Here is a 25394-nt window from a genome sequence, read left to right as displayed (position 1 = left end):
TTAGATATGTGGGGGTGCGGGGGAACTGGGGATTATCAGAATCTGTGTTAAACATCAATAACAACAACAGCAGGCAGTAACAAACACCCGGAACAAGGTCAACTGTAACTTTAAAAACTGTTCTTCCCAAACTCCTGGCACCAAATCCCAACCAAAACCCACTCCGAGATCCAGCCCACTCTCAACATCATCTCCTCTCGCTCCGTGTTTCAACGTCATTCCAAGCAGAGCATCACACTCCAACCCCAGAGTAATGTGTGTGGCGGGGGGGGGGGTTTACACAGGAGTCTTGGGGTGGGGGGTAGAGGGGGAGTGGGGTAAACAGGAGCCTGCGGTGGGGGGTAAAGGGGGGGAGTGGGGTAAACAGGTGCCTGTGGTGGGTGGGTGGGGGGGTAGAGGGGGGAGTGGGGTAAACAGGAGCCTGTGACATTATCATGGGGTAGGGTTACAAAGATTCCTCTGCTGTTCTGATCGGCAATCTCGTAAAATGCCCCTCAATCCCAGGGATTGCCCCCCCCTCACCATACCCATAATGCTGGGGAACCCTGCTCCATATTCCCCAGGAGTTCCCGAGCTCAGTACATTGGTCAAAGGGTTAATGCTGTGGCAGTGATAGTGAGTGGGCAGGTACCAACACTAACCCACTCGATGGTCATGCCCCCAGTACAACACGGCAACTGGACTTAAATATTGAAATATATCTTTGCTTTCTGCAAACACCTCCAGGCAGTCGCAGGGTCCGCACTGTCCCTCACTGGCTTTAGCGTTTCCCATCTCTGCTCCAGTCAGAATAGCTGCTCGATGTTAACACTTTCATTGCCATCTCCGAATCAGACTTTGCCACCAGGAGACACAGTTTGTTTCCAGACGATCTGAGCAGCTCCCGTGCTCTAGGTTTACAAACAGAGACTGAGTGTGAATCGGAATGCAACTAACATCCAGAGGCAGCAGCTTCCCAATTACCAGCACCCTCAGAGTAAAGCTCCCTCTACACTGTCCACATCAAACACTCCCAGGTCAGGGATAGTGTGGGGTTAGATACAGCGTAAAGCTCCCTCTACACTGTCCACATCAAACACTCCCAGGACAGGGACAGTGTGGGGTTAGATACAGAGTAAAGCTTCCTCGACACTGTCCACATCAAACACTCCCAGGTCAGGGACAGTATGGGGTTAGATACAGAGTAAAGCTTCCTCGACACTGTCCACATCAAACACTCCCAGGACAGGGACAGTATGGGGTTAGATACAGAGTAAAGCTTCCTCTACACTGTCCACATCAAACACTCCCAGGACAGGGACAGTGTGGAAACCACAGTGAATACTTTATCCAAAGGCCCTGAAGACAGAGTGCTCCTGATTAAACAGCCTTTGGCCCTCACCCCACTTCCCGAAACACTAACCGCTGGTAATCCAGGCCCACCACGGTGGTGCCATTCACAGCCAGGATCCGATCCCCCGGCCACAACCTCTGACATCCTGCAGCTGGTGAGTCAGGAACCAGCGACTTGATGTAAATCCCACTCCGATTTAACGGGGTTTTCTGTGAGGTGAAGACACACAATAGTCAGCCCTTAAAGTGTCACACTTCTCAAATGACTCAGCTGCATAAACATGTTCATTGTTGATACAGTCAGACACTGTACAGGAGACTGCAGCCTGATAGTGTCAGACACTGTGCAGGAGACTGAGGGCACAGTGCAGCCTGATACAGTCAGACACTGAGGGACAGTGCAGCCTGATACAGTCGGACACTGTGCAGGAGACTGAGGGCACAGTGCAGCCTGATACAGTCAGACACTGTACAGGAGACTGCAGCCTGATAGTATCAGACACTGTGCAGGAGACTGAGGGCACAGTGCAGCCTGATACAGTCAGACACTGAGGACACAGTGCAGCCTGATACAGTTGGACAGAGGGGGGCACAATGCAGCCTCATACCATCAGACACTGAGGGCACAGTGCAGCCTGATACAGGCAGACACTCTGCGGGAGACTGAAGGCACAGTGCAACCTGAAACAGTCAGACACTGAGGAACAGTGCAGCCTGATACAGTCAGACACTGAGGGCACAGTGCAACCTGAAATAGTCAGATACTGATGGCACACTGCAGCCTGATACAGTCAGACACTGAGGGACAGTGCAGCCTGATACAGCCAGACACTGTGCAGGAGACTGAAGGCAGAGTGCAGCCTGATACAGTCAGACACTGAAGGACAGTGCACCCTGATACAGTCAGACACTGAGGGCACAATGCAGCCTGATACAGTCAGACACTGAAGACACAGTGCAGGCTGGTACAGTCAGACACTGAGGGCACAGTGCGGCCTGATACAGTCAGGCACTGAGGGCACAGTGCAGTCAGTTTCAGTCGGACACTGCGCAGGAGACTGAGGGCACAGTGCAGCCTGATACAGTCAGACCACCGAGGACACAGTGCAGCCTGATACAATCAGACAGAGAGGGGCACACTGCAGCCTCGTACTGTCAGACACTGAGGGCACAGTGCAGCCGGATACAGTCAGTCACTGAGGGACAGTGCAGCCTGATACAGTCAGACACTGAGGAATAGTGCAGCCTTATATAGTCAGACACTGAGGAACAGTGCAGCCTGATATAATCAGACACTGAGGAACAGTGCGGCCTGATACAGTCAGACACTGAGGGCTCAGTGCAGCCTGAAATAGTCAGACACTGATGGCACACTGCAGCCTGATACAGTCAGACACTGAGGGACAGTGCAGCCTGATACAGTCAGTCACTGAGGGACAGTGCAGCCTGATACAGTCGGACACTGTGCAGGAGAGTGCGGGCACACTGCAGCCTGATACAGTCAGACACAGAGGGGCACACTGCAGCCTCATATCGTCAGACACTGAGGGCACACTGCAGCCTGATACAGTCAGACACTGAGGACACAGTGCAGCCCGATACAGTCAGACACTGAGGGACAGTGCAGCCTGATACAGTCAGACACTGTGCAGGATACTGAAGGCACAGTGCAGCCTGATACAGTCAGACACTGAGGGCATAATGCAGCCTGATACAGTCAGACACTGAGGGCACTGTGCCGCCTGATATAGTCAGACACTGAAGACACACTGCGGCCTGATACAGTCAGGCACTGAGGGCACAGTGCAGCCTGATACAGTCGGACACCGAAGACACAGTGCAGCCTGATACAATCAGACCGAGAGGGGCACACTGCAGCCTCATACAGTCAGACACTGAGGGCACAGTGCAGCCTGATACAGTCAGTCACTGAGGGACAGTGCAGCCTGATACAGTCAGACACTGAGGAATAGTGCAGTCTTATATAGTCAGACACTGAGGAACAGTGCAGCCTCATACCGTCAGACACTGAGGAACAGTGCGGCCTGATACAGTCAGACACTGAGGGCACAGTGCAGCCTGAAATAGTCAGATACTGAAGACACAGTGCAGCCTGATACAGTCAGACACTGAGGACACAGTGCAGCCTGATACAGTCAGACACTGTGCAGGATACTGAAGGCACAGTACAGCCTGATACAGTCAGACACTGAGGGCATAATGCAGCCTGATACAGTCAGACACTGAGGGCACAGTGCAGCCTGATACAGTCAGACACTGAAGACACAGTGCAGCCTGATACAGTCAGACACTGAAGACACAGTGCAGCCTGATACAGTCAGACACTGAGGACACAGTGCAGTCTGATACCGTCGGACACTGCACAGGAGACTGAGGGCACAGTGCAGCCTGATACAGTCGGACACTGAGGACAGAGTGCAGCCTGATACAGTCAGATACAAAGGGGCACACTGCAGCCTCATACTTTCAGACACTGAGGGCACAGTGCAGTCTGATTCAGTCAGTCACTGAGGGCACAGTGCAGCCTGATACAGTCAGACACTGAGAGCACAGTGCAGCCTGATACAATCAGACACTGCGCAGGAGACTGAGGGCACAGTGCAGCCTGATACAGTCGGACACTGAGGACAGAGTGCAGCCTGATACAGTCAGATACAAAGGGGCACACTGCAGCCTCATACTTTCAGACACTGAGGGCACAGTGCAGTCTGATTCAGTCAGTCACTGAGGGACAGTGCAGCCTGATACAGTCGGACACTGTGCAGGAGAGTGCGGACACACTGCAGCCTGATACAGTCAGACACTGTGCAGGAGACTGAAGGCACAGTGCAGCCTGATACAGTCAGACACTGAGGAACAGTGCAGCCTGATACAATCAGACACAGAGGGCATAGTGCAGCCTGAAATAGACACTGATGGCACACTGCAGCCTGATATAATCAGACACTGAGCGACAGTGCAGCCTGATACAGTCAGACACTGAGGAACAGTGCAGCCTGATACAGTCAGCCACTGAGGGCACAGTACTGTGTGATACAGTCAGACAATGAGGGCACAATGCAGCCTGATACAGTCAAACATTGAGGACACAGTGCAACCTGATACAATCAGACACTGACGACACAGTGCAGCCTGATACAGTCAGTCACTGAGGGCACAGTGCAGCCTGATACAATCAGACACTGAGAGCACAGTGCAGCCTGATACAATCAGACACTGCGCAGGAGACTGAGGGCACAGTGCAGCCTGATACAGTCAGACACCGAGGACACAGTGCAGCCTGATACAATCAGACAGAGAGGGGCACACTACAGCCTCGTACTGTCAGACACTGAGGGCACAGTGCAGCCTGATACAGTCAGTCACTGAGGGACAGTGCAGCCTGATACAGTCAGTCACTGAGGGACAGTGCAGCCTGATACAGTCGGACACTGTGCAGGAGAGTGCGGGCACACTGCAGCCTGATACAGTCAGATACAAAGGGGCATACTGCAGCCTCGTACTGTCAGACACTGAAGACACAGTGCAGCCTGATACAGTCAGACACTGAAGACACAGTGCTGCCTGATACAGTCAGACACTGAGGGCACAGTGCAGCCTGATACAGTCAGACACTGTGCAGGAGACTGAAGGCACACTGCAGCCTGATACAGTCAGACACTGAGGGCACAGTGCAGTCTGATACAGTCAGTCACTGAGGGACAGTGCAGCCTGATACTGTGAGTCACTGAGGGACAGTGCAGCCTGATACAGTCGGACACTGTGCAGGAGAGTGCGGGCACACTGCAGCCTGATACAGTCAGATATAAAGGGGCACACTGCAGCCTCGTACTGTCAGACACTGAGGACACAGTGCAGCCTGATACAGTCAGACACTGAAGACACAGTGCGACCTGATACAGTCAGACACTGAGGGCACAGTGCAGCCTGATACAGTCAGGCACTGTGCAGGAGACTGAAGGCACAGTGCAGCCTGATACAGTCAGACACTGAGGAACAGTGCAGCCTGATACAGTCAGACACTGAGGAACAGTGCAGCTTGATATAGTCAGACACTGAGGACACAGTGCAGTCTGATACAGTCAGACACTGAGGGCACAGTGCAGCCTGATATAGTCAGACACTGAGGGCACAGTGCAGCCTGATATAGTCAGACACTAAGGAACAGTGCAGCGTGATACAGTCAGACACTGAGGGCATACTGCAGCCTGATACAGTCAGACACTGAGGGCACAGTGCTGCCTGATACAGTCAGACAATGAGGGCACAGTGCAGCCTGATACAGTCAGACATTGAGGACACAGTGTAGCCTGATACAGTCAGACATTGAGGACACAGTGTAGCCTGATACAATCAGACACTGACGACACAATGCAGCCTGATACAGTCAGACATTGAGGGCACAGTGCAGCCTGCTACAGTCAGGCTCTGAGGGATAGTGCAGCCTGATACAGTCGGACACTGTGCAGGAGACTGCGGGCACAATGCAGCCTGATACAGTCAGACACTGAGGATACAGTGCAGCCTGATACAGTCAGACAGAGAGGGGCACACTGCAGCCTCATACTGTCGGACACTGAGGGCACAGTGCAGTCTGATACAGTCAGTCACTGAGGGACAGTGCAGCCTGATACAGTCGGACACTGAGGTCACAGTGCAGCTTGATACAATCAGACACAGAGGGGCACACTGCAGCCTCATACTGTCAGACACTGAGGGCACAGTGCAGCCTGATACAGTCAGACACTGTGCAGGTGACTGAAGGCACAGTGCAGCCTGATACAGTCAGACACTGTGCAGAAGACTGAAGGCACAGTGCAGCCTGATACAGTCAGACACTGAGGAACAGTGCAGCCTGATACAGTCAGACACTGAGGAACAGTGCAGCCTGATACAGTCAGACACTGAGGAACAGTGCAGCCTGATACAGTCAGACACTGAGGGCTCAGTGCAGCCTGATACAGTCAGACACTGAGGGACAGTGCAGCCTGTTACGGTCAGACACTGAGGGACAGTGCAGCCTGATATGGTCAGACACTGAGGGCACAGTGCAGCCTGATACGGTCAGACACTGAGGGACAGTGCAGCCTGATACAGTCAGACACTGAGGGACAGTGCTGCCTGATACAGTCAGACACTGAGGGACAGTGCAGCCTGTTACGGTCAGACACTGAGGGACAGTGCAGCCTGATACAGTCAGACACTGAGGGCACAGTGCAGCCTGATACGGTCAGACACTGAGGTCACAGTGCAGCTTGATACAATCAGACACAGAGGGGCACACTGCAGCCTCATACTGTCAGACACTGAGGGCACAGTGCAGCCTGATACAGTCAGACACTGTGCAGGTGACTGAAGGCACAGTGCAGCCTGATACAGTCAGACACTGAGGAACAGTGCAGCCTGATACAGTCAGACACTGAGGAACAGTGCAGCCTGATACAGTCAGACACTGAGGAACAGTGCAGCCTGATACAGTCAGACACTGAGGGCTCAGTGCAGCCTGATACAGTCAGACACTGAGGGCTCAGTGCAGCCTGATACAGTCAGACACTGAGGGACAGTGCAGCCTGTTACGGTCAGACACTGAGGGACAGTGCAGCCTGATATGGTCAGACACTGAGGGCACAGTGCAGCCTGATACGGTCAGACACTGAGGGACAGTGCAGCCTGATACAGTCAGACACTGAGGGACAGTGCTGCCTGATACAGTCAGACACTGAGGGACAGTGCAGCCTGTTACGGTCAGACACTGAGGGACAGTGCAGCCTGATATGGTCAGACACTGAGGGCACAGTGCAGCCTGATACGGTCAGACACTGAGGGCCCAGTGTAGCCTGATACAGTCAGACACTGTGCAGGAGACTGAAGGCACAGTGCAGCCTGATACAGTCAGACACTGTGCAGGAGACTGAAGGCACAGTGCAGCCTGATACAATCAGACGCTGAGGGACAGTGCAGCCTGATACATTCAGACACTGTGCAGGAGACTGAGGGCATAGTACAGCCTGATACAGTCAGACACTTGGGGCACAGTGCTGCCTGATACAGTCAGACACTGTGCAGGAGAATTAAGGCACAGTGCAGCCTGATACAGTCAGACACTGTGCAGGACACTGAAGGCACAGTGCAGTTTGATACAGTCAGACACTGAGGACACAGTAACGCTCGAGTCTGAGGGACAGTGCAGCCTGATACAGTCAGACACCCAAGGGACAGTGCAGCTTGTTACAGCCGGACACTGAGGGCACAGTGCAGCCTGTTACAGCCAGACACTGAGGGCACAGTGCAACCTGATACAGTCAGACACTGAGGGCACAGTGCAGCCTGGTACAGTCAGACACTGAGAACACAGTATAGCCTGAGTCTGAGGGACAGTGCAGCCTGATGCAGTCAGACTCTGAGGTCACAGCACAGCCTGATATAGTCAGATACTGAAGGTAAATTCTGCCGGATACAGTCAGACACTGGGGCATTACAGTCTAATATATAAGTAAAAGCAAAATAAGGAAATGGTGATCTGAAATTAAAAAAAAAACTCATTTTCTTTTTTGGCACCTTACAGTCTTCAGGATTATCCTACATTTTGCAGACAACCCCTTCCACGACACCCCACCCACCCCCATATCTTAGGGTAATGTTCAGGTGGACACTTTGCAAGATGGGTACAGTCCAATTGAGATGTGCATTCTGCAGGCTGCAGGAGATTAGTACAGGCCACCCTATAGGATGGTGGTACAGTCAGTAAGTCAGTGGGACACTACAGTCTGAGACAGCTTGACATGGTGTTACTGGGCTGTAACTCCAAATTTGCATTTATAGAGTCATAGAGATGTACAGCAGGAAACAGACCCTTCAGTCCAATTTTTCCATGCCTTCTAGTTCTCCCCCACCCCAGGGAAAAGACTTTGTCTATTTATCCTCTCCATGCCCCTCATAATTTTGTAAACCTCTATAAGGTCACCCCTCAGCCTCCGACACTCCAGGGAAAACAGCCCCGGCCTGTTCAGCCTCTCCCTATAGCTCAAACCCTCCAACCCTGGCAACATCCTTGTAAATCTTTTCTGAACCCTTTCAAGTTTCACAACATCTTTCCGATAGGAAGGAGACCAGAATTGCACAAAATATTCCAACAGTGGCCTAACCAATGTCCTGTACAGCCGCAACATGACCTCCCAACTCCTGTACTGAATACTCTGACCAATAAAGAAAAGCATACCAAACGCCTTCTTCACTATCCTATCTACCTGCGACTCCACTTTCAAGGAGCTATGAACCTGCACTCCAAGGTCTCTTTGTTCAGCAACACTCCCTAGGACCTTTCCATTAAGTGTATTAGTCCTGCTAAGATTTGCTTTCCCAATTGACTCAACAATGTTTTGATGGTATTAAACAGTTGCACATTCTCTCCTTTCCTCTTCCAGAATCTTCCTCCAGACATCCTGCTCCAAGTTCCGGAAATCAGCTCCCCCTCCTTTGGGTATCAGCCACAGCTCCTGTATCAGCCACTTTACCCAGCTCCGCCCTCAGGATCCAGGATCCGTTTGTCTGTCAGCTGATTATCTCCTTATTGATTCGGAGTCAGATCTTTGACCCTGACCCTCCCTCAGAGAAACAGGAGAAACCCCCTCCACCCCAACCAACATCACCAAGATTATTCTCAGTCTTGACATCCTGGAGTAAAGGCAGCAGGGGCAATAAGGAGGGATTGAAACAGTGCTGGGGTGACGGAGTGGAGGGTGGGAGGGTGAGGGTGAGGGGGATGATTGTGAGGGGTTTGAGGGTGAGGGGGGTGAGGGTGACAGGGTGAGGATGAGGGGGTGGGGGTGAGGGGGTGAGGGCGAGGGGGTGAGGGCGAGGGGGTGAGGATGAGGGGGTGAGGATGAGGGGGTGAGGATGAGGGAGTGAGGGTGAGGCGGTGAGGGTGAGGGCGTGATGGTGAGGGGGTGAGGGTGAGGGAGTGATGGTGAGGGGGTGAGGGTGAGGGGGGTGAGGGTGAGGGGGTGAAGGTGAGGGGGTGAGGGTGAGGGGGTGAGGGTGAGGGTGAGGGGGTGAGGGTGAGGGGGTGAGGGTGAGGTGTGCGTGAGGGGGTGAGGGTGAGGGGATTGAGGGTGAGGGGATTGAGGGTGAGGGGGTGAGGGAGGTGATGGTGAGGAGGTAATGATGAGGGATTTGAGGGTGAGGGGGTGAGGGTGAGGGCGTGATGGTGAGGGGGTGAGGGTGAGGGAGTGATGGTGAGGGGGTGAGGGTGAGGGGGGTGAGGGTGAGGGGGTGAAGGTGAGGGGGTGAGGGTGAGGGAGTGAGGGTGAGGTGAGCGTGAGGGGGTGAGGGTGAGGGGATTGAGGGTGAGGGGGTGAGGGTGAGGGGGTGAGGGAGGTGATGGTGAGGAGGTAATGATGAGGGATTTGAGGGTGAGGGGGTGAGGGTGAGGGGGTGAGGGAGGTGATGGTGAGGAGGTAATGATGAGGGATTTGAGGGTGAGGGGGTGAGGGTGAGGGGGTGAGGGTGAGGGGGTGAGGAGGGTGAGGGGGTGAGGGTGAGGAGGGTGATGGTGAGGGGTTTGAAGGTGCGGGTGAGGGGGTGAGGGTGTGGGGGTTGAGGATGAGGGGGTGAGTGTGAGGGGGTGAGTGTGAGGGAGTGAGTGTGAGGGAATGAGTGTGAGGGAATGAGGGTGAGGGGGTGAGGGTGAGGGGGTGAGGGTGAGGGGGTGAGGGGGTGATGGTGAGGGGGTGAGGGTGAGGGGGGTGAGGGGGTGAGGGTGAGGAGGTGAGGGAGAGGGGGGTGAGGGTGAGGAGGTGAGGGTGAGGGGGGTGAGGGGGTGAGGGTGAGGGTGAGGGTGAGGAGGTGAGGGTGAGGGGGTGAGGGTGAGGGAGTGAGGGTGAGGGGGTGAGGGTGAGGGGGGTGATGGTAAGGGCGTTGAGGGTGTGTGTGAGGGGGTGAGGGGGTGAGTGTGAGGGGGTGAGGGAGGTGATGGTGAGGGGGTAATGATGAGGGATTTGAGGGTGAGGGGGTGAGGGTGAGGGTGATGAGGGGGGATGAGGGTGAGGGGTGAGGGGGATGAGGGTGAAGGTGAGGGGGATGAGGGTGAGGTGTGTGAGGGTGAGGGATTTGAGGGTGAGGATGGAGGGTGAGGGTGAGGGTCGTGAGGGTGAGAGGTTTGAGGGTGAGGGGGTGAAGGGGCGAGGGTGAAGGGTTTGAGGGTGAGGAGGGAGGATGAGGGTGAGGGTCGTGAGGGTGAAGGGTTTGAGGGTGAGGGGGTGAAGGTGAGGGGGAGGGTGAGGGGTGAGGGTGGGGAGGGTGAGGGGATGAGGGTGAGAGGGTGATGGTGAGCGGGGTGAGGGTGAGGGGGGCGAGGGTGAGGGGGGTGAGGGTGAGGGGGGTGAGGGTGAGGGGGGCGAGGGTGAGGGGGCGAGGGTGAGGAGGGTGAGGGGGAGGGGGAGGGGGTGAGGGTGAGGGGGGGTGAGGGTGAGGGGGAGGGGGAGGGTGAGGGGGTGAGGGTGAGGAGGGTGAGCGGGATGAGGGTGAGGGGGAGGGGGAGGGTGAGGGGGTGAGGGTGAGGAGGGTGAGCGGGATGAGGGTGAGGGGGGTGAGCGGGTGATGGCAATGCCGTGGTCAGCACCATTCAATCAGTGAAGTCTCGGCCGTGATCTTGCTCCACATTCAGGCTACAGATCTCACTGTTGGGTTTTTTAAAATCCCACTATCATTGAGTAAACAAACGCACTCAGATGTTGGAGTTGGTGAAGGGGTTTTTCTGTCGGGTTGAAGCCACTGAGCTTGTTCTGGCTGGTTTTGTTCTCCTGAAGGGCTCTGGCTGTGTGGAATCTGTAAGATTGATGTGGAATCATTAACTCCAGCCAGAAGCCTGGCTCTCCACAGCAGAAGCTTCCCTTTACCCCAGCAATGGGGCCAGGCTCCACCCTGCCCCCTTTTAGTTCTGATGCAGTTTATAAATCATCAGGAGGACGGAATTCCGTTAGATTCCAGAACTAAGCTCCAAATCAGAGCGTTGTCAAGGTAACAACTTCCTCCAATTCACAATGGAAAGTCTGCTCACTGGCCAATGTCTGAAACAGGAATAGACTGTCCTATCTGATCATTCACTCCCAACACATCCCGGATGCTGGTATCCTCTGTACTTATTCCCAGAAACTTCATGGAGCTGTGCTGAGAGGGTACGGAGCCTGCTGCAGGTGCAAGGATCCCACAGCCAACACTGGAAGAGATGCAGGAGGCTGTTCCCAGAGTCCTGGCCAACATTAGACACTGAACCACTCTGATAAACAGAGATTCTCCGGTCATTATCACACTGCTCTTTGTGGGATCTTACAGTGCACACACCGGCTGCCACTTTTTAACTTTACCTTACGTAGTGACTACACTCCAAAAGTACTTTATTGGATGAGAAGTACTTTGGGACATGCTAAGGTTATTGAAGGTGCTATGTAAATGCACCTGTCTTTTTAACAGCACAGGTCTGAACCTGAGCTTGGATCCTAACCAAGTTCTCACTCTGAAGCAGCAAATTGTCCCAGTGCAGAAAGAGGCCATTTGGCCCACTGAGTCTGTCAAAGGAGCGATTCATTTAGTGCAGTTCAGCATTTCTGCTCTGATCCCACTTCCAGGTGCTGTTTGGTCAAACCCCCAATGAGAGTGAAGATGTTTAATCCATTACTGGTCTCCATGGAGGTTACAGCAATATCTGACAGATACACACATGTCCTTCCTTGTACAGCTGACCCTGTACACCATATACACCCAGATCCCTGTACACCCAGATCCCAGATACACCCAGATCCCTGTACACCCAGATCCCATATACACCCAGATCCCTGTATACCCAGATCCCAGATACACATGGATCCCATATACACCTAGATCCCTGTACACCCAGGCTCCATATACACCCAGATCCTTGTATCCTGTACACCATATACACCCAGATCCCTGTACACATAGATCCCATATACACCCAGATCTCTGTACACCCAGATCCCAGATACACATAGATCCCAGATACACCCAGATCCCTGTACACCCAGATCCCTGTACACCCAGATCCCAGATACACCCAGATCCCATATACACACAGATCTCTGTACACCCAGGCCCTATATACACTCAGGCCCCATATACACCAAGATCCCTGTATACCCCGGCCCCATATACACCAGAACCCTATACACCCAGATCCCTACACACCAAGATCCCATATACACCCAGGACCCATATACACCCAGATCCGTGTACACCCCGGCCCCATATACACCCAGATCCCTGTATACCCAGATCCCATATACACCCAGGCCCCATATACACCCAGATCCCTGCACACCGAGATCCCATATACACTCAGGACACATCTACACCCAGATCCCCATACACCCGGATCCCCTATACACCCGTATCCCTGTACAGCCAGATTCTGCTTTCCATCTCTTTCCTAGCCCCTTCACCTTAGCTTTCAGAATCTCATCCCATTTGTGATATCCCTCTGTATATCCCTCATCAGTCCCACTTCGCTTGTTCCTATCTACAGTGTATATGCAAATTGAAGAATTTTACATTCCTGTTTATCTTAACAATGTGGGAAATGCAGCAACCTTCCAGCAATAGTGGTATGACAGTATCGGAAAGTCAGCTGTTGCAGTTTGAGTTGAGGGATAGTCAGGGCTCAGGGACATTGCCTTATTCTTCCTTCAGGTCAGTGCTGTGGCATCTGTGCTGTACACCCAGGTCCCATACACACCTAGGTCCCATATACACCCAGATCCATGTACATCCAGATCCCTGTACACCCAGATCCCTGTATACCCAGATACCATATACACCCAGATCCCTGTACACACAGATCCCATATACACCTAGATCCCTGTACACCCCGGCCCCATATACATCCAGATCTCATATACACCCAGATCCCTGCACACCAAGATCCCATAGGCACCCAGATCCCCTATACACCCGTAACCCTGTACAGCCAGATCCCTGTACAACCAGATCCCATATACACCCGGATCCTTGTACGCCCAGATACCATATACACCCAGATCCCTGTACACCCCGGCCCCATGTACACCCAGATCCCATATACACCCAGATCCCTGCACACCAAGATCCCATATACACCCAGATCCCTGCACACCAAGATCCCATATACACCCAGATCCCTGCACAACAAGATCCCATATACACCCAGGACACATCTACACCCAGATCCCCATACACCCGTAACCCTGTACAGCCAGATCCCTGTACATCCAGATCCCATATACACCCAGATCCCTGTACACCCAGATACCATATACACCCAGATCCCTGTACACCCAGGCCCCATACACACTCAGATCCCATATATACCTAGATCCCATATACACCTGGATCCCATATACACCTGGATCCCATATACACCTGGATCCCATATACACCCGGATCCCTGTACATCCAGATCCCATATACACCCAGATCCCTGTACACCCAGATACCATATACACCCAGATCCCTGTACACCCAGGCCCCATATACACTCAGATCCCATATACACCTAGATCCCATATACACCTGGATCCCATATACACCTGGATCCCATATACACCCAGATCCCTGTACACCCAGATACCATATACACCCAGATCCCTGTACACCCAAGCCCCATATACACCCAGATCCCTGTACACCCAGGCCCCATATACAACCAGATCCGTGTACACTCAGGTCCCACATGCACCTGGACCCTCTCCAGCTGAATCTCTGTTCCAGTCGTCCCAAGTGACAGCTTGACTGTGGTGCTCAGTGTGAGCTTTGCCTACCCCCGCCCCCATCACCTTCTGTCCCAGTTGGGGATGGAGTCTCCAGGAAATGGGAAAAGGGCTCAGTTGTCAGCTAACCCCGAGGGCAAGACACACCGTGCCCACTGCCTCTCGATGAAAAGATGCCACAGCACTGACCTGAAGGAAGAATAAGGCAATGTCCCTGAGCCCTGACTATCCCTCAACTCAAACTGCAACAGCTGACTTTCCGATACTGTCATACCACTATTGCTGGAAGGTTGCTGTATTTCCCACATTGTTAAGATAAACAGGAATATAAAATTCTTCAATTTGCATATACACTGTAGATAGGAACAAGCGAAGTGGGACTGATGAGGGATATACAGAGGGTTATCACAAATGGGATGAGATTCTGAAAGCTAAGTTTAAGGGGCTAGGAAAGAGATGGAAAGCAGGAGTTCAGAAGCAGTAATCCTGGGATCACTCCCAGCACCACGTGCTCATCAGACCACAATCAGCAAGAGTGAACTAGGCTGAAAATGGAGAACTGCTGAAGAAAGAAGGGCTTTAGGTTGCTGGGGCTTTGGGACTAATTCAGAGGCAAGTAGGACCTGCATGAGGTAAACAGTTACACCTTTAACGAGACCAGAAGGAATTATTTCACACCAAAAAGGGTCTGTTTCTGTGCTGTCCATCTCTAGGACTCTATAATCAAAGTGGTAAGTCGTCATTCTGTGACCGGGAATCAAACTGGGTCTCAGCAGTGAGAGCACTGAATCCTGACTAGCAGGCCAGTAGGGAAGACCCAGAGAAATATTCACACAGGTCAATTTCCAGCTACTTCAGAGGGTTTCCACTCGCCTCCTGTTAGGGAAGTGGCAGCATGAGAGACAATTCAGACACGAGCAAAACAAAGCTGCTTCTGGGAAGTTGAGAAGTTGTAAACAAAATGGAAGGCAGCTGAAAAAAATGCCAACATCAAACAAAGTTAAAACATGGAACAAGTGTGTTTTTGTGAAAAGGGAAAATTGACCTTAGTAGTGAAGAAGTTACCATTTAAATTTGTAAATGATGCAGATCATTCCAAAACTAGGCTCCTAATTCTGAGCAAAGGATGATGGACAAGCTGGCTGTGGGCGTTTGGGAAAAGACATTAAAAGGTTTGACACTGTTCAGGCAATAGGTAGTGTTTAAAACAAAGATTCAGTTTACAACAAAGATACATTCCTTTAGGATTCAAAAACCCAACTGGAAAAGGGAGTCAGCTCGAACTAACAAAAGCCACTAAGATTATATTAGATCGAAGGAGGAGGTTTACAATGTTGCCAAAACAGTAATAAGCCTGAGGATCAGGAACAATTCAGAATTCAGCAAAAGGAAGATCAAGAAACTAAACAACAGAGAATAGAATGAGTGTAAACTCTATAGAAACATAAAAAGTGATGTCAAAGCTTCTAAAATTGTATAAACAGATTTGCAAAGACAAATGTGAGTCCATTATAGGCACAGTGAAATAATTTTTAATAGGAATAGCAGTAAATAGTTGCTTTGTGTCTGTTCTCATGGAGAAAGGAATCTGCAAGAAATCATAGATTCAAGGAACTAGTATAAATGAGGAACTGAAAAAAAATTAAATCCGTTTAAAAAATTACTGGAGGTATTAATGGATATGATCTTATTGTCTTATGGAGTGAAAGTTGAAAAAACTTTGGAATTATCTACATCCCAAATTGTTGAAAGAGGTTGCTTTAGAGCAAAAAATGCATTAATGACTGTCTTTCAAAATCCTATCAGTTCTGGATCAGTGTCATTTATTATGATCTTGGCCGTCAATCCAACTCAAAAGCCTGTTCCCACTTGCCCCCCAGATCCTTTGATCTGTTTAGCTCCACGGCACAGAGTACAAAGGGAGGGAGGAAACAGTGCCCAGCAAATTATGTTCAAATTATGTGCAACACTGTTTCAGCCTCAAATGAAGTATTGTGACCAGCCCTGGGCACTGACTTGAGGAAGGATGTTAGAGAGATTGGCGAGAATTGTTCCTGGATGATGGACTTCAGTTTTAGGGAAAGACTGAAGATGGAGACATTGTTTCCCTTCGACAAGAGGAGGCTGTGAGGACATTAGACAGAAATAGTCAAAATCATGAAAGTGGGTAATCCAAGATGGAGGATGGGAAAAATTTCTGGCTGTAAGAGCTGCTCCTTTTTTTGAGGTATTTTAGGTGCTGGAGGTGATTTCCTCGAATTCCAGGAGCAGCAATTACTGTTTTATATGCAGTTGCATTGGTTTGGAACTTTGGGAAAAAAAAGTCAAAACAACAGCAGTTTTAAAAGGGAGAAGAGCAGACAAAGGAAGGGCATTGTGAGGACAGTGCAGGGGAGAGAGAGAAAGAGAGAGAGAGAGAGAACCTGCACAGTTACCGCCTTGGACATCGGAGTGCATCTGGGGAAATTTACAAACAGTGAAATTCACAACTAATCTTGGCCCGAGGATGTGGTGGAGGCTGGTACAATTGCAACATTTAAGAGGCATTTGGATGGGTATATGAATAGGAAGGGTTTGGAGGGATATGGGCCGGGTGCTGGCAGGTGGGACTAGATTGGGTTGGGATATCTGGTCAGCATGGGCGGGTTGGACTGAAAGGTCTGTTTCCATGCTGTACATCTTCATGACTCTATGAGGAGCTGGGGAGAGAAACTGTACCCATTGGTGAAAGGATTGAGAAGAGGACCCAGATTTAGATGACCAATAAAAGTAGCAAGAGAAATGTGCGCAGAAACCTTTCACAGAGCGAATGGTTGGGATCAGGAGGACATGGAGAGGACGGTAGAAGCAGTTTGCATTATAGCTTTCAAGAAGAAACTGGATAATGAGCTGAGTAGAAGGAGCCTGCACAACTGCAGGGTAAGGGCTGTGAGGGGGAATCACTGAGCTGTTCTTGCAGTGACCCAACATAGGAAGAATGGCCTTCGTTTGCTGTAACAATTCTGTGAATCTATGATTACAACAGCGACTACAGGTCAAAAAGTTACCCTAACCAGAATTAACAGGAACACTGTAACCTTGACACAGTGAGTAACAATTACCCTGCTTGAGTTTGAGACATATACTGTAATTAGGGTGTTTGTTTCCAGGTTACAGAATTAGGTTAGTCAATTAGGAAAAGTAAGGTTTGCAGTAAAGTGTTTTTCTCACCAGTCCATCCACTAATGCCAGACCGAGGCCATGAGGCCCTCTTTCTAAGTTGACAGTGAAGACCTCATCACCTGGCTCACTCTTCTGCTGACTGTAGCTATCTAGAGAGAAAAAGCAGAGTGCAAGTCAATCTAACCACAGCTCATGGTGCAAGTCACTGCACTGCCTCTCAGCACTTGCTATGGAGCAGGATTAGAGATACCCACAAGGAGAAAGATCAAAGAAACAAAAATACACAGAAATAGAAATGCAGGGCTGAAAAGGCTAGATACTTCTAGAAACATACCTGGGGAGGGAGGGAGGGAGACAAAGAGACAGAGAGGGAGAGGCAGAGAGAAACACACACACACACAGGGAGAGACAGAGAAACACACACACACAGAGGGAGAGACAGAGAGAAACACACACAGAGATGGAGAGACAGAGAGAAACATACACACAGAGGGAGAGACAGAGAGAAACACACACAGAGGGAGAGACAGAGAGAAACACACACAGAGGGAGAGACAGAGAGAAACACACACACACAGAGGGAGAGACAGAGAGAAACACACACACACAGAGGGAGAGACAGAGAGAAACACACACACAGAGAGGGAGAGACAGAGAGAAACACACACACAGAGAGGGAGAGACAGAGAGAAACACACACAGAGATGGAGAGACAGAGAGAAACACACACACAGAGGGAGAGACAGAGAGAAACACACACACAGAGGGAGAGACAGAGAGAAACACACACAGAGGGAGAGACAGAGAGAAACACACACACACAGAGGGAGAGACAGAGAGAAACACACACACAGAGGAGAGACAGAGAGAAACACACACAGAGGGAGAGACAGAGAGAAACACACATACACAGAGGGAGAGACAGAGAGAAACACACACAGAGATGGAGAGACAGAGAGAAACACACACAGAGGGAGAGACAGAGAGAAACACACACACAGAGGGAGAGACAGAGAGAAACACACACACAGAGGGAGAGACAGAGAGAAACACACACAGAGGGAGAGACAGAGAGAAACACACACACACAGAGGAGAGACAGAGAGAAACACACACACAGAGGAGAGACAGAGAGAAACACACTTAGAGGGAGAGACAGAGAGAAACATACACACAGAGGGAGAGACAGAGAGAAACACACACACACAGAGGGAGAGACAGAGAGAAACACACACACACAGAGGGAGAGACAGAGAGAAACACACACACAGAGGGAGAGACAGAGAGAAACACACACACACACAGAGGGAGAGACAGAGAGAAACACACACAGAGGGAAAGACAGAGAGAAACACACACACAGAGGGAGAGACAGAGAGAAACACACACACAGAGGGAGAGACAGAGAGAAACACACACAGAGATGGAGAGACTGAGAAACACACAGAGATGGAGAGACAGAGAGAAACATACACACAGAGGGAGAGACAGAGAGAAACACACACAGAGGGAGAGACAGAGAGAAACACACACAGAGAGGGAGAGACAGAGAGAAACACACACAGAGGGAGAGACAGAGAGAAACACACACACACAGAGGAGAGACAGAGAGAAACACACACACAGAGGAGAGACAGAGAGAAACACACTTAGAGGGAGAGACAGAGAGAAACATACACACAGAGGGAGAGACAGAGAGAAACACACACACACAGAGGGAGAGACAGAGAGAAACACACACACACAGAGGGAGAGACAGAGAGAAACACACACACAGAGGGAGAGACAGAGAGAAACACACACACACACAGAGGGAGAGACAGAGAGAAACACACACAGAGGGAAAGACAGAGAGAAACACACACACAGAGGGAGAGACAGAGAGAAACACACACACAGAGGGAGAGACAGAGAGAAACACACACAGAGATGGAGAGACTGAGAAACACACAGAGATGGAGAGACAGAGAGAAACATACACACAGAGGGAGAGACAGAGAGAAACACACACAGAGGGAGAGACAGAGAGAAACACACACAGAGAGGGAGAGACAGAGAGAAACACAGAGATGGAGAGACAGAGAGAAACATACACACAGAGGGAGAGACAGAGAGAAACACATACAGAGGGAGAGACAGAGAGAAACACACACAGAGATGGAGAGACTGAGAGAAACACACACAGAGATGGAGAGACAGAGAGAAACACACATACAGAGGGAGCGACAGAGAGAAACATACACACAGAGGGAGAGACAGAGAGAAACACACACAGAGATGGAGAGACAGAGAGAAACACACATACAGAGGGAGCGACAGAGAGAAACATACACACAGAGGGAGAGACAGAGAAACACACACAGAGGGAGAGACAGAGAGAAACACATACAGAGATGGAGAGACAGAGAGAAACACACACACAGAGGGAGAGACAGAGAGAAACACACATACAGAGGGAGACAGAGAGAAACACACACACAGAGGGAGAGACAGAGAGAAACACACACAGAGAGGGAGAGACAGAGAGAGTAGTCACGCGGGAATGCAGGAAATTAAGCAGCCAATCTGTACATACAGAGATTCCTTAAACAGCAATGTAGCCACACTAACATAATCAGCTTTATGCTTTTGGTTGAGAGATAAATATTGGTCAGGATACCAGTGAGAATTCCTTTACTGGTCACTATACTGTGTGAAAGGGTTTTTTTGTCCATGAGGAGCATCAGCTTAGATAATGAAGAGGGATCACTGGACCCGAAATGTTAACTCCATCCCTCTCTCCACAGATGCTACCAGAACGGTGAGTTATGTTGTACTCTCTGTTTTTGTTTCAGCTTAGATGATTGTGCTTGAGTCTCCAAAGTGGAACGTGAACCTTCTGACTGAGAGGGAACAACTGTCCCTGAATCAGCCAGCATTTATTACCTATTGAGACTGTGCTGGGGAGCTGCCTTCTTGAACTGCTGCTATAATGCCCTTAGCGGGGGAATTCCAGGAGTTTGACACAGTAATAATGAAGGAACGGTGATAAATTTCCAAGTCTGAATGGAGAGTGGTTTTCAGGGGAATTTGCAGATGGTGGTGTTGCCATGTATCTGCTGGCCTTGACCTTCCAGGTGGAAGTGATTGCGTGTTTTGAAGGTACTGTCTAAAGAAGACACAGTGACTTTCTGTGCAACACTACCCACGATTATGTCTGAGTATCAGTGGTAGAAGGAGTGAATATCAAAGGTGGTAGATGTGATGGGAATCAAGTGGGCTGCTGGATAGTGTTGAGCTTCTTGAGTATTGTTGGAGCTGCCCCCATCCAGGCAAGTGGGGAGTATTCCATCCCACTCCTGACTTGTGCCTTGTAGGTGGTGGACAGACTTTGGGGAATTGGAGATGAATTAGTCACGGCAGTATTCTAGCTTCTGGCCTTCTCTTATAGACACTGTGTTTATGTGATTAGTCCAATTTAGTTTTTGGTTATTGGTAACCTCCAGGATGTTGGGAATGGGGGATTCAGTGATGAAAACACTATTGAATGTCAGGGGGAGCTGGTTAGACTGTCTCTTGTTAGAAATGGTCATTGCTTGGCACTTGTGTGTGACATGAATGTTATTTATCACTTGACAGCCCAACCTGGATATTGTCCAGAACTTGCTACATTTGGTCATGGACTGCTTTAGTATCTGAAGAGTTGTGAATGGTACCGAACTTTGTGCATTGACTGTATCAGTGTTACCAAGTGAACAGCTAGATAAAGAAAGGAAAAGAGATACAGAGTGAAAGATGAAAAATGTGCACAGACCGAAACACAGAGTAAATCAGAGAGGTGAGCAGAAAAGAATGAGAGGACCAAGGTATCTGCACTTTTGTCTTCTTGATCTATCTGTGACCCTGCAGCTAGCGGTTTAAGTTAGTTCAGTTTAAGCAAAGTATGAACCAAGGTCCATATAACCTCAGCTTTTACAACATCAATAAGATTTCAATAACCTCTCTCACAAACCCAGCCCAGCGCCAACCTCACATTCACTAACACTCAGCCCAAATTCTTGGCAATGGAAGAATAGAGATGTTCACTTAGTGTTTGTTTTTGGAATGTTCTGAATAGATAATCCTCATGATATTGGGGCAATAATGTACACCCCACTGTTTCAGAGCTTCTCATCCCTGTTCCTGTTGGCTTCTTTCCCAGGTTAAAAAGCTCCAAGTCCCAGTTTGGAAAAGTTTCAAGTGGTCAAATTTCTGATAATGATAGTTCTTGGGAAGAGAACACATTCTCAGCATTGTAGAGATTAAAGAGAAGTTCAGAGGGGAGCCTGATTCTGGCTGTACACTGTGTATTCAGCTGTTCCACATTCTCATGACAGGAGCTCGAGCTGCTTCAATCAAAAACATTCTCTTAATCAGATGTCCTTCAACTTTGGGTTTCTCAGCCTTTCTCCCATTCATTGCTGGGTACAGTACTGGGGGATATCCCTGGAGGTCCAGTAACAGGGGTACAGTGCTAGGGGATCTCCTAAGATCCAGTAAAGGAGATCACCCTGGAGTACAGTAATAGGAAGGTACCTCTTGGAAACAGTATTAGGGGATGCAACTGCTGTATATTGCTAGGAGGGTAGTCGCTTCAGAATACAGAGCTAGGGAAAGATCCTTTTCTATCTTGCCCAAGTATTTAGGATCGAGATAAGGAGGAATGTCCTCACTCAGGGGATGGGGTATGTTTGGAACTCTCTGCCCCAGAGGACTATGAAACTAGCAGAGAGATTGATACATTTCCATTCCTGATGAGTAATAGAGTCATACATCAAGCAAAGAGGGGATGGTGCAGGAGACAGAGGACAAGCTATGACTAGAATGGTGGTGCAGGCTCGAGGGGCTGAATGGCCTCTTCCTACATCCATTCCGACTAGTTATGTTTTTGGAAGTGCCAGATTACACTAGTGAAATTGCAAAGTCAAACACCAACTATTCAGCAGCACAGCAGCTGAACAGACCTTAGCATTGACTCCACAGTCTCATTTGACTTGTTTTAAAGTTAATGTGAGACCAAGTATCAGGTGCTTTTGTTGACAAATGGCTTGTGTGAGCCAGATTCTGAATCCACTGTTAAGGTACTTTCTGATGTCATTTTTTGATTCATTTGCAAGTGAGGAAGATTGAGTTCAGCCTCACAGTTGGATTGTGTGTTGAGTTGGTGGATTGCTGACAGTACAAAGAGAGGCAGCAAGCTGACAGCTGAGTTTAGGGCAGAGCCCATTAGCCGGAACATTCCCGATCACCTTCTGCCTTGAGCATGTCTGTGAAGCCTGCCCAAGTGGAATATCCCTCGAACAATCACAAGCAACTGGTAGAGAAGCATGGGCATGAGGGAGAGGCATTGGGAGAGCACACAGTGTCCAGGCAGATCCTACTCCAGCTAAGGTGGTGAGTCACACCTATCATTGTTATTATTACAGTTCCTTCTTGCAGAAAGTGGCCAGTATGTGCCAGTGGTTAAGGGAAAGCTCAGAATTCCTCCCTAGAGGTCCACATTCCCAAGCCTCTCCCCCACCCCCTCCACTGACTGGCTAAACAGGATGGAGGGCCCTCATTGTTCTTGAAGTGACTCAGTTTGTTCTTGTTTTTCATTTATCCACTTTATTGCTCATCTCTTGACAAGTTGGTGGAAGCTGCCTTCTTGAACCGCTGCAGTCCACTCACTGTAGGTTGACCCACAATGCCCTTGGAGAGGGAATTCCAGGATTCTGACCCAGCAACACTGAAGGAACGGTGATATATTTCTAAGTCCAGATGGTGAGTGACTTGGAGGGGAACTTGCAGGGGATAGAGGAGTGTTCTCACCTATCTGCTGTCATTGTCCTTCTAATTTAGAAGATGCTGTCTAAGGAGCCTTGGTGAATTTCTGCAGTGCATCTTGTAGATAGTACAGACTGCTACTACTGAGCGCCGGTGATGGAGGGAGTGCATGTTTGTGGGCATGGTGCTAATTAAGCGGGGGCTGCTTTGTCCTGGATGGTGTCAAGCTTCTTTAGTGTTGTTGGAGTTGCCCCCATCCAAGCAAGTGGGGAGTATTCCATCACACTCCTGACTTTTGTCTTGGAGATGGTGGACAGATGTTTGGAAGACATAGGGTGAGTTACTTACTACTACATTTCCAGCCTCTGACCTGCTCTTGAAGTCACTGTATTTATATGGCTAGTCCAGTTTAATTTCTGGTCAATGGTAACTCCCAGGATGTTGCTAGTGGGGGGATTCAGCAATGGTAATGCCTATGAAGATCAGTAGTTATATTCTCTCATATTGGAGATGGTTCTTGCCTGGCACTTGTGTGTTGTACATGTTACATGTCACTTTTCAGCTCAAGCTGAAACATGTGTTATGTGTTTGAACCCAAGTATCAATCAATCAATCAATCAATCAGGGTCACTGTTAACACTCACACTCAGCTCCCTCTAGCTTCATGGGTTCTGCAGCATTAAAGCAGATCGCATGTAGAAGTTCAAAAGGCTATCAACCATAACACCATAAGATATAGGTACAGAAATAGACTACTCAGCCCATCGAGTCTGCTCCACAATTTACTCTGATATGTTTCTCAATTCCATTCTCCTGCCTTCTTCCTGTAACCACTGATCCCCTCACTAATCAAGAACCTATTTACCTCTGTCTTAAATACACTCAGTGATTTGGTCTCCATCACCCTCTGCATCGATGAGTCCCACAGATTCCCCACCCTCTGGCTGAAGAAATTCCTCCTCATCTCAGTTCGAAAGAGTCATCCTTTCACCCTGACACTATGCCCTCAGGTCCTAGTCTCTCCTACTAGTGGAAAGTTTTCCACCACCACATTATCCAGGCCTCTCCGTAATCTCTAAGTTTCAATTAGATTCGCCTCTCATCCTTCTAAACTCCAAGTACAGACTGAGGTTCTCAACCGCTCCTCATAGGACCAGCCCTTCAACCTGGATCATTCTTATAAACCTCCTCTGGACTTCCTCCCAGACCAGTACATTCTTCCTTGGATACCGGCCCAGTTCATAAAACTCTAATCCCTGTTGACACTGCGTGTGGGGATTTGAGTTTTGCAGCACATTTTACCCTGAAGCAGGGTTTCTGTTACCCTTGCTCTTCCTGTCCTTTTTCCACAATTCTTATTTGTTACCCCATCAAGCATATACCCTGCTCAAAATTATTATTGCCCTTTCTGGCAGCACAGTTCCAAATCACATTATTTTCTCTGAAGTCCGTGTCCCCTCCATGCTGCTGGTGGGAACCTTTCATCAGTTTTATCTCTACAAACCCACTCAAACAGCCTGCATTCTCCTCCCAAAGTATTTTCACATTCCTTTCCTGTTTTCAGTTTTAAAGCAATAATAATTCTCCACTGGGCTGCAGTGACTCACTTCCCTTTCCACTGCTGTTCAGTGTACTTTTGCTCATATTAACCAATTTTTCTCTGAAATTTGCTCCTCATCTTCCCTCCTCACTCCCTCTCCACGTGGTCTCTGTTCAGCTTCACTGGCCTGTTCCCTGGGTTAAAGCACAATGACAGGTTGCTGCCACTCAGCACAGAGCCAGCAAGGGGGCACGTAGCCCAGCTCAGCTGAACAGAGTGACTGTAACACGGTCTGAGCTGAGCAGATTTCTCCAGAAGTGACTGCAATCCAGATGGCCAAGGCTATTGTTCCTGCCATTGGCATTAATGAGGGCACTGTTCCATGCCAGGGAGTGGTGACCTGTTAACTGTGTGCTGTGAACTGAAAGAAGGGAGCGAGACACAGAATGGGAGGGAGAGGAAGAAACAACAAGCGGGAGATTGGGAAGACAGAGAATGAGTGGTAGAGAGACAATCAAGAGACAAACGCAGCACCTGGAAGAAAATCTAAAAATCAGACAAGAGAAAAGAGAATGGTGGTAGAGAGAGTGACAAGACAAAGAGAAAGAGAGAGATTGAGAATGCTTTGATCATTAATCAGTTAAAATGGAACCTGGGATCCAGCTCAGTGATAATTTTACTCTGTAACTAACACTGTACTGTACCTTTCCTGGAAGCATTCAGTTCTAATGCATGAAATCATGGAGAAGGGGCCATTCTGCCTGCTGTGTCCATGCTAACTCTCTGCAAGAGAAACT

At 49.6% G+C, this 25394-nt stretch overlaps 1 protein-coding gene across 3 annotated transcripts in view; it reads right to left on the bottom strand.

Moving 5' to 3' along the window:
* Positions 1-306: 306 nt before the first annotated feature.
* The window catches only part of radil2a (Ras association and DIL domains 2a), a 121033-nt gene continuing 95945 nt past the window's right edge, over positions 307-25394 (bottom strand). For all 3 annotated transcript variants that reach the window (XM_088000781.1, XM_088000783.1, XM_088000782.1), the window contains 3 exons: positions 17322-17422; positions 1403-1542; positions 307-890 (listed from right to left, as the gene is read on the bottom strand). In XM_088000781.1, the coding sequence (XP_087856907.1) occupies positions 761-890; positions 1403-1542; positions 17322-17422 (371 nt within the window). In that variant the 3' untranslated portion in view covers positions 307-760. The remainder of the gene's footprint in view (positions 891-1402; positions 1543-17321; positions 17423-25394) is intronic.

This window comes from Chiloscyllium plagiosum, unplaced genomic scaffold, assembly GCF_037043375.1.
Source record: "Chiloscyllium plagiosum isolate Xiang-an unplaced genomic scaffold, Cpla_swu_hap1 HiC_scaffold_25, whole genome shotgun sequence".
In the NCBI taxonomy this organism is placed as follows: Eukaryota; Metazoa; Chordata; class Chondrichthyes; order Orectolobiformes; family Hemiscylliidae; genus Chiloscyllium; species Chiloscyllium plagiosum.
The sequence above is the reverse complement of the archived record's forward strand: the minus strand, read 5'-3'. Positions and strand labels throughout refer to the sequence as shown.